The 17,428-nt window shown below is 44.0% G+C and overlaps 1 protein-coding gene across 1 annotated transcript; it reads right to left on the bottom strand.

Annotated features, from left to right (window-relative positions):
- Positions 1-9,962: 9,962 nt before the first annotated feature.
- On the bottom strand, positions 9,963-17,213 carry tent5bb (terminal nucleotidyltransferase 5Bb). Its single transcript, XM_079176709.1, has 2 exons — positions 16,819-17,213; positions 9,963-11,625 (listed from the first exon to the last, which is right to left on the bottom strand). The coding sequence occupies exons 1-2, from the start codon at positions 16,972-16,974 to the stop codon at positions 10,603-10,605; spliced, it is 1,179 nt and encodes a 392-aa protein (XP_079032835.1). The 5' UTR covers positions 16,975-17,213; the 3' UTR covers positions 9,963-10,602.
- Positions 17,214-17,428: the final 215 nt, after the last annotated feature.

Below are 17,428 nucleotides of genomic sequence, written 5' to 3'. Positions count from 1 at the left end.
CTTTACTGTAATCCCTTTTCCACCTGATATCACTTGAACGTCTCCACAGTTTTTAATACATAACTACTCTCCTATTTTTGCTTTCCAACATCCCCAGATTTACAATCCCTCCTATGGTGACTTTTGGAGTCTGTATATATACTGTGTGTGTGTGTGTATGTATATATATATATGAGTGTATATTTATATATTCTCTGACCCCTCCGCTCTTATTACATTTGCAGTGTGCAGTGGCTAATGCGACACACACCTCAGGCGGAGGTTGGATGAATCAGATATACAGGGATGGTGGGAAACACGCCCCTCGCCCATCATGGTTCTTGCATATGGTAAAACTGAAATACCTATGATAGGAAATTATGTGACAATTAAATCGACGTTAACTTCTCGTTTCACAGGGGGCACACACACAGCGGTCTCCTTGCTGTTTGACCAGCCCTCCCAATGTGGCTTTTTGCAGGCTTTATACTTCCTGGTTCAAGATTACATGGATTATACACAAATTGATATCATGGAATATGTACAAAATTACAGCGCAGTCATTTCCGTAGGTATAGCTGCGAACACTATGAGAACAGCCTGTACCGATGCTGAGTTCAAGATGGATATTTTATGCACATATCCCTGTATAGCTTACTGTTTTTCATTGCTATAACTGTGAAACAGCCACTAGGGATGTGGGACTGGGTCAGGAAATACCGATGTGGAAGGCAGTGGCTCTCCTTAGGATTCCTCTGGCTGGGAGGCCCTGTCTGACTGGCCAGGCTGGAATCTGCAGGCAAGAGGAAGCAGGGCGGCTAATGACCCTAGTGATCCCTCTCATCAGACTGCTGCAACTTTTCAAAGGCAGGGAGGGAGAGAGAGAGACAGACAGAGAACCAAATACCATTTTTTCCCAGAGAGGAACTAGGGCTCAGCATTCCTGGCATTGCCACTGGCCTTCAAACAATCCATACTCTATCCTGTGTGTGCTGGGAGAGTGAATGGCCGCAGTGTGTGAAACTCACAGGCCCAGTTTGCCCATCGGAGGGAGAGCAGCCAACGTTGCCAGCACACTCAGAGCCCGAGACCCGGCCCGGCCTCTGTCCCCCTGGCCGCTAAGCCAAACACTTGCATGTCTGAGGCGGCACTGTTGAGCCGCCGCACAGGCCCAGCCACTGCTGAAAAACCACTCCAGGAAAAAAAAAAGAGAGCAAATATTTGATCAATCCGAGAAAGGCCAGGAGGGTGAATGTGCCGAAGTGGTGGAGGAGAGGGAGAGGAGGAGGAGGGAGGCAGGGATGGCTGGGGATGAAAGGAGCCACCATTGTATCAATCACACTTTTCAAGTAAAAATGAAACTTAAGTGACTGGGTGTCATATAAACTTTAAACTTATGACCCTAAAGAACTGGAAACTGGAATCACAGGTGACTTGTGATTCCAGTTTTACTAGAATGCCAAAAATATAGCATGGGAGTCCATTCTTGACCTTTGAAATAGCAGCTTAACAAAAGAAAAAGGTCCACTTACAAAACTTTCAACAGCAACTTACGACCTTCATCAACAGATGAGGTTTCCTCGCTTGTCATGTCGATGACTCAGCTGTTATCACCTGTTGTCTTTTCCTATGTAGGTCATCACTCCTGAGCCATGGATGAAGGCTATGCGATGTGGTGAAAAGCTCCAGAAAAAGCTAATAAGTGGACCTTAAATGAAGTCTTTCCCACTACTATTTCCAAGATAAAGAATGAACCTATGCACTCGACTTATGAAGGCCGTCAGATGTGTTTGAAAGATCAAAAACTTCTACTAAATTGTTGTCGTTGTCTTTTGTCCAAGTTCTTTAAAAAAAATCGGTGAATTTTTTCACTTCATGCTGCAAATACAAACCACACTTCCCAAAGAAAAACACAACAGATGGCAGACTTATTTTATCACTACAGCTACATATGCAAACTATTGTAGCATTTCTTTTTTGTAATTCTTTGCACACTATTCCCTCTAAAGTGATACATCGTTAATAATATGCAATGCTTCAGAATAATGTTGGAGGTCAATGACGGGCGTCCCAATGTTCACTGAACCAGTAACCTCATCAGTGTCTGGAACCAGGTCACACTACTGGTGTACAGAACGGTTTGAGACACACCAGACAGTCAAACTATGTCTGATAGTCAAACTAAGTTCTAATCACATCTAATTACATAAACCATTAATGGTGAAACAGAGGTAAGAAATGAGTGTATGTGTTTGTCACGCTGTAAGTAGGTCTATCATGTTGGACAGAGATCAGTGGCGATGACTCAGCTAATCTGAGTCATTGTGTGGGAATTGACGCACAGGGAAATGTTACACCGACCCATTCTAACTTCTTCTTTTGTTCGCCAAAGAGATCCACCTGCGTGATGTAACTGTTCACCGTGAGCCTGATCTGTTTATTTTGTAAAACAAGCATATCCGTAAAGGGGGATAAACACTTGTTGAGCAAAACAAAATGATCCCACATTAAAAGGAGAACATGAGGTAGGCACGACATGAAACTTGCAGCAATTTGATCACACACAAAAACCTCTCCCTTGTACCCTTAAGACTGGTTTTCCGGCTGGTTTTAAATAAATGCACATTTATCAGTGTTTTCCACTCTGATATATTCATCCAAGAGAATGAGGTCATCAGCCATCAGTTAACTAGTTGACTAGTAGTGGCAGGACACTGCCAGGAAGCAGATGGAGATCTCAGCTCTGCTGGCTCAGCCTCACTGCCAGGCTGAACCTATGGTGGCGTGTGGCGGCTCATCCGGGACTAGATCTCGGTATAGGCGACGGACTGCTGCATCCACCCACCCCTCGTTGGCCTGACTGGCCATTAGTGACACATTACGCACACACAAGGCTCATTCCCGTCCAGAGGCCCCAGTGATTGTTGTAAGAAATCCAATAAACCATTGTTTTTCTGCCTTTTCTCAACAATGATGCATTATTTCACCCACCCACATCCCAATCACTATGAATCAGAAATGGCCCCGCCCAATATGCGGATTTACCACATGCCCACGACTATAACAATACTGCATTCAATTTGGAGCTGGAGCTGGATTATCTTAGTTTAGTATAAACACTCAAAGCTTTAGCCAGGCTCTCCAAGTTTTAAGATATGCTTATCAGCGCCTCTAAAGATCACTAATCAAAACATTAAATCTTTTATGACGAAAAATAGGGAGAACTGGGTCAAGAATCTCTGTGTTGGAAATGTGGAATAAAGGGCAATACATTGCCTACTAATAGCAACTTCTATCTTATGTAAGCTGGACAGTCATTGTTGTTGTTGTTTGAACGGAGACGCAGATGACACGGGGTAAGTACATGAAGGCTTAGGCTTTAATGAAAAACACAGAGGGTCAGTCCAAAAAGAGCAAACACATCCAGACAGGGAATCCAAAATAACATAGAAAACTTCCAGCGGAGCACCCAGGGTAAAACAAAGACAATATGGCATGGGAACAGGCAAAAACTAGGAAGTATATTAACGGGGTAGACTAATAGCAAAATCAGGGGCAGGTGAGTAATTGAGGGCAGGTGTAGATAATCAAGGAGGCTGGAAACACATCTTGCATATCTTGCTACTAAAATCTCCCTGTAGAGAACAAAAGACTCTTTTAAGACTCTATCGTCACATATCATCTGTTTACAATAAACCAATATATTTTCTTGATTTACTTGTCTCTCCTGATTGAAATACATTTGGTGATCACTGCACTTTCCAGAGAGAACAAGGATGGACACTGTCGGGCTTTGTTTCCCACAGACCTCTGCTTTTTTCATCTGTTCAGCCATTGACTGCTCATGTATGGAGGAGAGAAAATGGAAACGCTTTAATGACCTGTTGCTATATTTCAGCCGGCAATACAGAGCAACAGAAACACATTTTGTGCATATGGAAACGCTTCAGTGTGTTTCTAGGAGCACCATTTACTGCATAATTGTCTGTTTACCTTACGATCATTACCAACTGGAGTTTATAGTTCCCTCTCTTTTCATTTATGATTTTATTCCCGGGCTAAAAGTGGTAGGAATCCACTGTGGCTGCTTCAGTTCACTCGTGAAACTGTCAATCGGCTGCAGCTACACAGCCGATCTGACGTTTGTCTGACACGTGACCAGAAGGGTTAAGATGTGATTTACCCTCCCCACCATCCAGGCACATCCAGAACCCGCAGAGATTTTGATGAAAACAGAAGCAGGCCTGTGCTTCCCCACCTGGGCTGATCAGATGTCATTCCCCTCTTGCTTACAGCAGCTCGAACTGAAGCCCCTGCCTTGTGGCTCATCCATCACCCTCCCTGCCTCCTCCTCAGCGTGGAGCCGTGAAGCCAGTGCCTGCAGAGCTGTAGTTCGGGGGAGAAACATCAACACTGCCGGTGAAATATTGCTTCTCTTTGTGTGACTTGATATACAGTGTGTGACTCTAATCCAATTGAGAGGAAAATGGGCCCCGGGGCAAGCAGGCCGGAGGCGTATGCAGTATGCTTAGAATAATACCTTTTTAGACCTGATGTTTTATGAGAGTTGACACACACGTCTTACATCTTCCAAACTCCATCAGGATCCTTTGAAGCAAAACGTGTTATGAGAAATCTTTCACATACATACTTGCCTAGAGAGAGAATATTTCATACTCAGGAATGCCAAGTAATGAAGGGCTTGGATTTTTTTTGTTTTATCGTTCTAAATCAAGCAAACGTACCTCCAAAGTTTTCTCTACTTTTATCCCCAGTTCCTAGACTCATGGTTGTCTTGGACCAAAACAAAGCTTCTTTTTGCTCATCCTGGCTGCTGCATGCGTATCATTTGGCTGCTGTTGAAATCAGCGGACAACCAGATGTGTTGTGGCTATTATTTTTTTGTTTTTACGAGGGGTTAGCGGGTTTGTGAACTTTATGGAAGGGACACCATGAGGAAGCGTGGTATATCTAGTCTGTTTGGCTCAGATTAACACTGTTACATAAGCTGTCTGAGGCCAACTGATAAACAAGACCAACTATACAGTATTAGGCCAGCTGGGTGCATTGAAGGGTTGGAGTGGCTGGAGGTGTAATCAATCATTTGAGGAGAATTTACAGTCGTTGGTTATTCAAGTGGAAAGCTCATGTGGTTGGCAGTGAAACTGTCCGCTATCACTGATTTCACTCTCAGAGCCAAAGTGAGCGCCTGGCAATCAAAGCCATGCGGGATCAGACCTCCAGTCAGAAGATCCATAAGGAGCAGAGGCCACACTTTTCCAGGCTCGCCCTCTCTATTTTCCCATGGCCCCACAGTGGAGGAGCCTCTCGCAGCGTTAAAAGGAACAGCCCCCCCCCCCCCCCCACCCCCATCCTTAACACCCCTTGTTAACAGTCAGTGGCCCCATTTGGTACAGTGGCCATTAATATTTATGAGAGGAGAGCTTCTCGCAGGGGCCCAAGGGTGACAAACAGTGTGACCTTTCAGAGGGCCCGTGTTTACTGTGGCTGTCAGGAAGCTGGTGGGATAAGGGAAGAGAACACCCCCGCCCATCTTCCTCAAAAAACCAAATGAAAGCAGGCTGGTGTTTGGCCTGAGCAGATGCTGGTGTGATACCATTCGGGGGTTTTTTGCCTTCGGACGAAGCTCTGACATCGGCTGTGTGGAATACTGTGAGCCGAAATCCTCCTCTGTGCCATTCCGAGACGTGACATTTCCATTAAGCAAATCTTTCCCAAAATTGTGTCGTGTGCTCACACGGTGTCTCTTTTTGTTTATAGTCTACACCCTCAGTGGTCTGGGACTCTCTCTTAAAAATACAGTTCATTACTTTCAGTGTGGGAGTGACTCAACAGAATTTCGGTGCTCAGCCGTCTGTGTTCCAGCCCTTATTTGTCATGAAAACGCAAGCCGAGGCCTCTCTTCAGCGTCTGTGATGTTGTCTGTAAATTATAGGTTACTCACTAATTTGGTCAAATAAAGCAGTGAGGGCAGTGGATGCATATGAGAGCATTTATGTTCTGCTTGTTTTGGAAAAATAAAATTCAGCGACTGAAAGTATTACGCAGTCTGTGTCAGTCCAGGAGAACTTTGATTTGCTTGACTTTGTTGATTGATTCGTCACTGAGCTGGTCTTTATGGAGAGTTTGGTGAGATTCTATTTCTGTTATTTCTGTCCAATTCACCCCAACTTTTACTTTTATGGATTTCTCTGTAGTTTTATAGTGTTAGAAGAACCATGACATGTCATTTTTATATGAGACTTCAGGAACTGGAATCGAGGTTCTTCCATACGTACCACAGACATTTCACATTCTGTTCTAGTATTATACGGTAGAATGGACCATACCCCTAAAAATAACTTTTAATATGCTTTTCCTAAATTTCCTGAGGAATAGAAGGTACTAAAATAAAACAAACAAGAATGAGAATGTATACCTCTGACAGCCAACGTGATCATATAGACCTATATACTAAATAAATAAAGAATTGTTTTATTAAGATGTTCTTGTCGGAACAGGAACAGGAACCACAGGTGTCGCCAAATCAACCAGAATGAAATATGCAGGATTAGAACTTTAAAGAGAATCTTGTCCATGTTGGCTTAAAAACTGAGGTACATTCTTGACATTTTAAACATCATAGAGAGAAGAAATATAATTCGCTGATGCAGCTCATGTGATTGATTGAAAGCTCTGTAGCTGCTGCTTAAAGGACCTTGTGGCGAGAAACTAATCTTAGCTGCTTTTTCCAAGGTCAAGAATAAACAGTCAACCTCAGATTTTGACTACTTACACTCAACATATGCGAAATGTATTTTTGTAGGAATTCGATTTTAGACTTTCACGTAAATGTCGTGAATTTTCACTCTTTTGAACTGAAATTCCCCAATAAATGTGTTTTTTCACTCATTTTGTGGCAAGAAAAGTCCAAGGTGGATGCATAGTTTTTATTGCCCACTGTATGGCACAGGCATCCCCTTTGCATTTCAGGACAACAAATAACATCACCATGGTGAAGTCGCTCTGAATATCCTTACGTTCTACAAATAGAAATCCTGTGAGTTCCTGGGAATCGCTCGCTAACGACATGATGATGGATGGAGCAATGCCACCCAGTCCAGTAAAACAGCTTTATGACAAAAACTTTAGCACCACGTCCTTCATTCTTCAGCTGTAAAGACTGAAATAAGTATCAATCTGATTCAATCATTCTTGAATAAAATATTTTTATTTGTTTTCATTGTATCTCAATTGCAGATTTTTGTACATGTGGTACTTCTATGGAACTTAATTTGGATGGTGGCATCTGAAACTGGGAAAGCATAGTCCTCGCCTCTTTCTTTGATATAATATGTCTTTTGATTTGATTTGCTTCTCCCTCTAACTTCCCCTAAACTCCACCTCCCATGACAAATATTCCTTTAACATCCTCCTTTAAGCATGCTCTTTGAAGTTCACTGCGTTCTCCTTTCTTTGAGGAGATCCAGCCACCCATGTAGCATCTCATCTGAGGACAATGTTGTGTTTTTCTACAACCTCCCCAGGCAGCCAATATATCCGGATAGGGAGCCGAGAGCTGACAAAGGTGAAAAGTATATTACGCTGGAGACCACTCTACGCTCCGAGCTCATACTGACTCTTCCCATCATCCCCCAGGTGGTATCTGTCACCGCTAAAGAAGACATTTTCATAATCTAATCAGCCGACGTGCAAACCTACCGTATCCCTGAAGAACATGCTCTCTGCGATCGTCAGACAGAGATTACTCTTCACAGCAGACTGACATAGCGAGGAGGGGAAAAAAATGATAACGGGGCCTTTTGAGTTCTAACGTCTGTGGGGGGAGTTGAACCCAGAAGGGCCCACCCACGTAGACTGCAGCAGAAGGGGGTGAGAAGGCCAAGCTGCTAAGAGCTGGTGGAACAGTATGAACCACAGTGTCAGATTTATCTGTTTTGTCCCAAAAAAACAAAACTGGGGCAACCTTGCCTTAAGTCTAAGGTGCATGACTTAGAAAAAAAAACAGCTACTGTTGGTGTTGAAAAAATTGAATCTCTATGGGATAAAAGCTACATCAAGGCATTTTCTTCACACCCTCAAGCATTCAAAACCATAGAATGTTTTCACAAAATTAATTAAATTGTTATATTTAAAGTTAAATCAACACTAGGAGCCACACTCGTCTCTCAGCGAGGATGCACCAAAGCGATAGAGCTTAATGCTAATGCTAGCATGCTCACAATGTCAATGTTAGAATGGTTTAATCTTTACCATTTTCACAGTTTTAGATTGCGTGCTAATCCATGATGTAGATTTGGGGATATTTTGCTGAATAAGTTAACATTTTTAGATGAGAAGTCAGCGGATCACCGAGTCATCCCCTGGGGACAACGACTGTCTCTGTGGGAGCCATTAGTTAGGTCTGGGTATTATAAATGTATATTGGGAGCCTACCTCAGGTTGACCACGTGTGGCAGTGTGGAGTATTGTGACAGGTAATTAATATATGCGGCACAGGTGCAACTGACAGGTAATGAGGCATGGGTGACGGGGAGATCGCACGGTTTCTACCGCAAGCCAGACACACCAGGGAGATAAGTGCTATGCTATTGTAGTATCATCTGTGAACACTAATTAAACGGGAACCTCATCCAAAAGTGTGAAACGCCTGGAATCTCTTTGTCGTAGCGAGTAAGGAACAGGATCTTCTCCCGCACCCAGCCGAGTGGCTAGTTGCTGGAATCAGTCACTACAGTCTCTACAAAATGTCAAAGCAATCCATCCAATAATATTTCAGTCTGGGTCAAAGTTCTGAGCAAATCCATCGAGCCGTGCTGCTAGTGTGGCTAAAAATTCCACGCAAAGTTTCATTTAAGATTAATCTCCTAACCTTCAGCACATTTACAACTTGATGTCGTTTGTTAATTAATGTTACACAGATGTTCACGGCTCTCTGCTTGACTCTTGAGGTCTGGCCACCAGGCGCAAAAATCATTGGGTTGTTAAAGATACGACAAGCTATCTCAGTTGAGACTTTAATGCGCGTTCCCTCCGGGGGTGTCTTATGTTTTCTCAAGTGTTTCTGTAGCAGTTTGGAGACAAGTCTGACAGCTAACCCAGGGAGAGAAATTTCCCTCAGACAGACGCTTTCCTTCCAAATTCATTTTTATAAAGAAATAAGTGAGCGCTACAGCAATGAGCATGTTCTAAAACTGAAAGGAACAATAGTAAGCAGGTGTGTCCCAGCGCCATTTCATGCTCTTATTAAATCACAAGAAGTCGTCCACCATGCAAAAGTAATTAGCATGAAATGTCGAGGGAGAAATGTTTGCTCCAAGGAAGGATGAAATACTGATCGGTTTTTGATCATCCAGGAAGTGAAGTGCTGGAATGCTTGATTACATTTGCTGAAAAGCCAGCGGCCCCATTTCACCACCTGGTCCTCAGCTGCCCCCTCAGAGCTTAACCCATCCAAGACAAGCAACGGCAATCTCCCCTTTCTCAATGAGGCCAAGGAAACCCCATGTCAGATGCACAAGTGAAAGGAAATGGCTAATGTATATGCTGAGGCTCAGAGGAATCCGTTTCTGGGGGGGCGGGCAGAGTTTGAACAAGTAGGTGTTTGTGTCAGGCCAGTCACTGTCTGGCTGATGGAACACAGACAACACAATGAGGTGTGTGTGTGTGTGTGTGTGTGTGTGTGTGTGTGTGTGTGTGTGGGTGTGTGTGTGTGTGAGTGAGAGATCAAGACAGATAGTGAAAGATAGACTGAGGGAGATCTTTAGAGGCACAGTTACTGAGACAGTGAGACACAGAATGGAGTGTATGCGTGCATTCATGACGCAAATCCCCAGACTAATTTGAGTGAACTGGAGCATATATCAGAACAGTTTGTCCTTATCTTACCTCCATGATTTTTAAATGTAAAGAAAGACCAATGTACCATATCATTCCATTTTTTTTGTATATATATTCTTTTAATGATTTAAAAACAAATACCCTGACCCTGGATATAAAAATGTAAAGTAACCTGGATAAAAAAAAAAAAAGTTTCCAAAACAATTATTACAGAGAAAATGCTGTAAAGACAGTTGGTCAGTTTCAGGCACTTGGGACCACATACAGTCTTTGTTTGTCATGCTACACAAGAAAGTTTTGCTTTGGTCCTTTTCCCCTCCCAAACAGGTCAGTTGAAACCACAGACAGAACAAAAAACTGGTTTCGCACAGAGTATTTACAATTCATTAAAGACCCAATGCAAGCCTCCATCAGACCAGAAACAGACCTGGCAAAGTTCCTCCGTCACATATCAACCCTTCATATTTTTCCATACATGTCCACATTAGTTATGAAACGACAACAGAATTAAAAAGTCATAATTATAATGGCTCAAATTAGATTTGTCTTTACAGCAGTATTAATCAATATAACTTAGTGGAATGGTTTTGATATAAGATTTGGCAACAAAAAAGACAAGATTAATTCCTTTTTGTTCACGATGGGCCCCAAACCAAAAAAAGCCACATTGCTACAGAAGCACAGAGCGCTCGTATGAATGTTCAGCTTACATAAACGTAGAGTCAAATCGGAAAACTCTCCTCACATCCTAAAAGTCATCGCTCAACTGCAAGGCAGCCACGTTTGATAAGAGTTCCATGTAGCCATGTGTGACTGAACTCGTGCCACGTAATAATTGCTGAAGTTGACGTCTCTGACATATGGAGCGGGCTGGTAGTAGCAGGTGATGTTGGATAGAGCAGGGATAGCGTTCTGTTCGGCCATGACGCGCAGTGCCAGAGCGGAAATAAGTGCCAGCGTTTGTCTGCGCTCGTGTCCCATCAGGCACACGGTGCTCTCGTCCACCACTCGCCTCAGCGTCACCAGGCACTCGTAGCGCTTGTGCTCCATGCCCGCGAAGTGGTTCTGCAGGTACGTCTCCAGTTTCCTCTGCTGCACGTTGATGTCGGGGAAGTCGATGAAGAAGCGCGAGCACATGTAGCGCTGCATCTGTTTCATCTGAGTCTCGGAAAACGGCCGGAAGCCGCGCACCAGCAGGTGGCAGTACTTGAGCAGCCCGCCGCCGCGGATCTCTTCCGGGTTGCGGGTGGCAATAGTCCTGGAGCGAAGGTGACCCAGAGCTTCCTCGAAGTCTCCGTACATGCTCTCCCCCTGCACCGTAGGGTGGAAGGTCTCGGACATAGCCGTCTCCGAGCAGCGGTCGAAGAGCAGCAGCGAGTCCAGCGTGATCTGGAAGGAGTCAACACTGAACTCAAACTGCCTTCTCAGGGAGTCCACAAACTTCAGTTCCACGTTCTTGCCGGTGTTGTTGGACAGCGAGATGAGGCTCCAACGGTCCGTCTCTTTGCAAACTTTCACCAGTTTCTGCACGTACGCTTCCTTCAGGGCGAGGGCGGTGATTCGATCCCTGCACACCCCTTCAGGCAAGAAGTCCACCAGGCAGTCCAGAACCACGTCCATCACCACCCGGAAGGTTTTGTCATCAGTCAGACTCAGGCCAAAGATCAGGTCCAGGTCTTTGTAGCCAAGGCCATTGTCCTGGTGAAGCACGTGGCTGGCCGCTGAGCCGTTCAGCTTGACGTCGCATACCACCACGCCCCGCTCCTCCAGTCGAGCCCTGACCACCTGAAAGGTACACAGACAGGGAGGAAAAAAACTGAATAATGGATATCCACAAAAAGGAAAACAATCAGAAGAGGCTGACACGGTAAATACAAGGATGAAAATGCAAAAAGTGAGCTGTTTTCTCCTTGCTGCTGGAAAAAAATCTTGAGTGCTGTAATTTCGATGCAATAAAGCATGAAGGACATCTAATTCATTCAATGTGATGGCAGAACAAACGAAGGAAAGCACCCAAAATTAAAAGTGTCATCAAATTAAATTACAAGTTTGGTATGAATAAAGAACAATACAAGATATAATGTTTCATATATTTACAAATGTGCGCATGTTTATGTAGATACTTAGTTACACATGTCTCGACTTTTTTAATTTAGAAGCAGAATGTGTTAATAATAGAAAATCAGTTTACTGTGAAAACACTGCAGTTTTACAGCATTTTTTGGAACATGTCATTGCAGGTGAATGCAGAAGCTACATGCAGAGTCAGAGAAAGCCCGTGGCAGATTCCTAAAGCAGGCCGGCTTTCAGTATCTTGCTAAAGAACACTTTTGACAACAAATCGTCAGATTAGAGGCCGTCATCCTCCGCTCAAAGATCAGTGTCACTAACCAAAGACCATCCTGTTGCGTAAGCGACACAATACCCTGCACAACATCAATACAACAGAGATAAGCTGTGTGAAATCACAAGTCAATGCTTGTCTGCTGTAAGAGACATAAACAAAGCTATGAACTTTTAAACTTGGACCCTGTGACCACATTGAGAGAACGGGATCCCTTTGCTGTCATATTAACACTCTTTGGCGAAGGTTTATCTGGTTATTGGAACACTCCCACTGCTGCGATGCTTGGGAAAACTTCTGAGCTACAGACAGCCCGAGATATTTATGCTTCCTGTCTGCATCATTTAATAGCACCAAGAGGATAAAAACATCCAAACAAGGCCAAATCTGAAGAAATTCAAAGCACAGCTGTCTTTGAGAAAACTCTTGTGGAGGCATAGAGATCTGCTGTTGTCCTACCAGCTATCATTCTAGGCAGGCTAACAGCAAGCTAACACTAAGTAAAGACACAATATCATTTTGCAATCCGATGAGAAAAGGATAGATGCTTTTGTAAAGCTAAATTACACAGGGTTTCACAGGGCACAGATAAGTAGATTCCTTTTAACTATCCAGTGAGGGACACCCACAGCAGTATTTGCTCTGACCTCACACTTAAAACAGTTGGTCCGAGTTAACAACATGATCTGCCTGTCCGGGGGATCACGCGGGGGCGCATGAGGAAGCACAGCTCTGCCACCCCCGCCATCCCCGTTCTTCAGCACTCATAAAACAGGCTAGCGCATTTCCCAAATGACGCACCAGCACCTGGTGAGCCGAGCGAGGGGAGACACTTCCTCCGACGTTTCGAGCAGAAAAGCCAGACCAGACTGTCTGGTGTTGACAACGCCTTGGCGACACATAGCAGGCCCTCCACCAACTTTTCCCCAGACCAGTCTCAATAGTTTCCTTAAGGGTTTCATTAAAGCTGCGGCCTGAATGTGTTTTTTCATAATGTCAGGTTGAAATGACCCAGTTATTTACCAGCCCATAGTCCTCTGGACACCAATGAGAGCTCTGGGCGGTGAGTCAGATGATCTCTCTGCCAAGGATATGGCGACAGCAAATGAGGATTTACGAGTCCCTGATCTCCACCTTCACTCAAACTAACCCAGCCAATCAGTACGCTAGCTTTGCAGGCAGCTGGGGATGATGATGGTTTTTCCTCCGATTTAAAAAGCATCCTTGAATTTCCTATGCACGGGTGGTGATTCCACCTGTATGCTCAGATCAGGTTGACTGAAACGTGATGCTGTTACTCCTCGTTGAGATGGATGTTTGGAGGATCTGCTTCAAGGGTTCACAAACATTTTAATGTCTTTGAGTTGGCTGGCTCATAAAAACCTAGTATAGCTATGTAAAATAAAACGGGTGGGAGTGAAAGCTATGGTAGGAAGAGCCCTCCTTATATATTGTGTAACTGCGATAGCATCTTAAGATTTGAAAGAAAAATCCAGCTGTTCTCCATAGGTGAAACTGCAACCAGCTCAAGAGCTGCCTAAATTAAGTAACTCACACTGTATCATACGTTACGCTAAATTTAGGTGTAAATGTAACATTTTACGAAAAAGTGAGGAAAAAACTTGCGCTTGTCTGCTATATGTATGATTTATCCCACAAAAATCTATTGCCACACAACATAGGGCTGTAGCCAGGATGTTAAATACTTAGTTAATACTAGTCATTAGGCCAAAGTCCCCAAAATGTAGCCACCGAAACAGTTTAGTTTTTGTAATTTGTATTTCCCAACAACAAGCTGTAAATTATGTCTCAAAGGATACTAAATCATTTGTTGTTACATTCATTTTTTTTGTTGAACTAAAAGTAGTCATATTTAAACAATAAATTATAAAGGTATAACTCATTCCAGGTTGCTCAAGTCACAAACCCCTGGGGGACAAAAAGAACATTGGTGTCCTCAATGGTAACTGCCACCGTCGGCACACAGGAAGTGATGGAAAGTTTTATTTTGAAGTAAAAAAAGAGCACCATTGAGCACTTTGGCATGAAAAAGAAAGAACTCCAACTTCATCAACAGACAAACAAGCCAAAGAGATGCTATCGGATGCAAAATGATTAATTGAAAGCAAACTGCCAAATAAAAACCATTACAGAACAGTCTAAACTGAATGTTACCTCCTCTAGGGAGCACTGGGAGCATGTGGTGTCTTCATGTTGCTCATTCTCAACAATAGCCTAGTGAGGAGTTGGTTTACATTCTGGCGAGGGCCACAGTGGAGTCGGGCGACCGGTCTTCACTTACCACAGTGATACATTGTCAAGCCTGACCCGCAAGCCCAGTGTTATTACAGGCACTAATCCACCACTCACAATCTGCTTCAAATCCAGGGCGCTCTCTACCATCCGGGAAAGCGATGTACTGCTTCCAGTAGTTAAAACCATTCAGTCCATAGCTCCACCCCCACACATAAACCCACTCAACAAATTACGTAACGTATGACACACACACACACACACACACATCTGTGTTTTTCATCATGTGGTACGACGCTACCAGGTACATACGGTCTCTGTAGATTTAGCCTGCTGAGGGAACATAGTGCAAAATATTCTGACTGTGGTTTTGATGACTGTCGACATTAAATGGAGAGCACAGAGGTGTCAGTAACAGTGAAAGGCTTCCTGCATTGCTCCCATGGCTCACTCACAACCAGACCACAAACAGATGTTATTTGAATATGTGGCCTTCAGACAAACCCGCCATTGAGAGGGGTTCCTCTGACTCTCCGGGAGTGCGATCGCTTGGTCACCTTACCCAGCGTGTGACGACAGCAGCCGTCTCAGGTAGACAGCTCTGTCTGGTGCGTAGGCTTAAAATAAATGACATTAAAAAAAAAAATTTTAAAAGGAGCAGACTGGCGGTTTCGCATGTTTTAGCCCATTTGTCGTGATTCACGCATGCCTCACATTACTGTCAACCATTTTCCAAAACATATCATAGTGGTTTAGATCAATGAGCGTGTTTTTCCTTCCTTCCAGGCAGCCATTGGTTTCCCTTCATGGCCATATGGTACAAAGATCAACTTGCAGAGACTTGAAACCCGCTTGACAAATTCCATGACAGCGAACATGGCGTCCGCTATTATGTTTGTCAAAAATAATGGAATCATTGCATGGTGATGCAGTGCAGGCTTTTCAAACCACTTTATACTTACAGGGTGAACTGTGCCAACGGAATTCATTTATCATTTGTAATAAAGTCACTGTTTAATGACGCCAACTTCAAGAAACAATAGTTGCCGCTCTTCACATGTTCCAGTCGGCACCAGACAGTCGTATTCTGGAGAAGATTTTAATCTGCGGCAGATGGCTCCATTGTAAAACTGACAAAACATAATCTCTCTCGTAGGACCTCTAAGTTTGAATGGTTGAATTATAGCCTCTTTTGTTTTCATAAGACGTTTTTGCATTTCAAACACAAACGTGTTCTTTTGAACTATGACTCACCAAAGGATCTTTTTTTTTGTCTAAGGCAATGCCAAATCCAACGTGCAAAAATGTTAGCACGCTCCAGGATTGTGTAATGAAGGAGATACAATATTGGGAATGTTCAGTGTAGATGATAGAGGCCTCCTTGATTACAAAGGCCCCTGAAATGTTTATGTGTGAGGGTCTCTTTTTTTTCCCCCCCACAGGATCACCACAGAAAATATGAATCACCCAAGTGAAATACGAACCTGGACGTACATGCAAAGACATTTAATTGATGTCCGGGAAAATTGCAACCTAGGCATTCCACCATCCAGTACATTTCGTTCCGACTAAATAAACTGCAGCTCAGTCATTATCTGTTGCTCATTTTCACAAGAGCTGTGCATATGGAAAAAAAAAAGAAAATCCAGTGAGCTAGTGGAACACTGCAGTCATGGTGTTAGATCATCTAGACTTTTACGACTGCGTTAAATGTGCGAGTGATCAAATGTCTGCTTCAGTGTAATCAGTTCAGCCACAGATCCTTACCGCTGCACAAGTGTGTGAAAGCAGTGACAATGTACAGTACGAGTTAAGTAAGGGTGATTTTGTGGTGTTACGGTAGTTACATTTTTTTCTAGAAGTCCAGCAAAAACCCTCCTCAGACTCATGGTAGCCTACATATAATCAGTGTCAGCTGATTTTAATGTTGATAATGATGTGAAACACACTCAATGCTATTTTATTCGACTTCACAATGTGGAGATATGTCAGCGTGTATTTATCTTTCTGGGAAGGTGGGGGGGTATGAACTTCTTCAACCTGGTCAGCTCCCTTACTGTTAAAACTATTTGTTCCCTCTTCTGTTTACTTTGACAATGTTTGAATAGAAATGACACAAGTGATTTGCAGACACAACTGTGTCATTATACTGAATCCATAGCCAGCCTTTACTAAATGGCTCTCCCCCAGGGAAGAAGTCCCAATGAGAGACGTTATGCATACCCTGTGGGGCTGATTTATTTGGTACTCAAACCACAGTAAAAGCAAAAAAGCAAAAGCTAAAAACTAAGATTTTTATTCCCCTACTTCACCACCTCTGCCACGAGACTTAATTTGAGCTTGAACACTATATTAAAACTTGCGATGGACCGTGGTCTCACCTGGACGATCTGCCGGGGCTGCACGGACAGCGTGGGGAAGTTTCCGCGACCGTGGATCGGGACGCTCTCCCCCAGGATGGAGTCCAACCGCTGCACCTGATCCCAAGACAGCACGCTGGTCCGCCGACTCTGCTCCGACGCATCACCGGAGGACATGACGACCGGAATGAACGGGATGTCCGCGGAGTGTTTAGGGCTAGAATGTGATATGCTGCACGGCGCAATCCCTCAGAAGAGCCGGTGATGTTGGGAGAACTGTGGGAAAACGCAGACAGCGGCTCGCTATGTCTCCTCTTCGGGGTTTCACAAACCTCCCAAATGCAGTAAAGTGATGGAAAAGTTGTGCTGAATACCGGACATCTCCAAAGCAGAAACTTGCAGTCTCTCTCTCTCTCTCTCTCTCTCTGCCTCTGTCTGCACTGACTCTCTCCTCAGCTCTGCACTCACACCGGCCTTTTAGCGAGTTGGGATCAGCAGGAGCCTTCCTATTGGCTGCACAGAGATTTATGAACGCCTCAACATACAGAAGACTACAATCAGCGCACACGCACCCACGCGCACATGTTCACACACGCACACGCACACGCTTGCGTCCCATGCGTGAGATGAG

This window comes from Pholis gunnellus (assembly GCF_910591455.1).
Source record: "Pholis gunnellus genome assembly, chromosome: 16".
Classification (NCBI taxonomy): Eukaryota; Metazoa; Chordata; class Actinopteri; order Perciformes; family Pholidae; genus Pholis; species Pholis gunnellus.
The sequence above is the reverse complement of the archived record's forward strand: the minus strand, read 5'-3'. Positions and strand labels throughout refer to the sequence as shown.

Bases quoted from the DNA above. Each gene is read 5' to 3' on its own strand.
- tent5bb (XM_079176709.1), bottom strand. From the start codon at position 16,974: ATGTCCTCCGGTGATGCGTCGGAGCAGAGTCGGCGGACCAGCGTGCTG. The intron at 11,626-16,818 runs GTGAGACCACGG...TGTACCTTTCAG, and splicing joins AGCCCCGGCAGATCGTCCAG to GTGGTCAGGGCTCGACTGGA.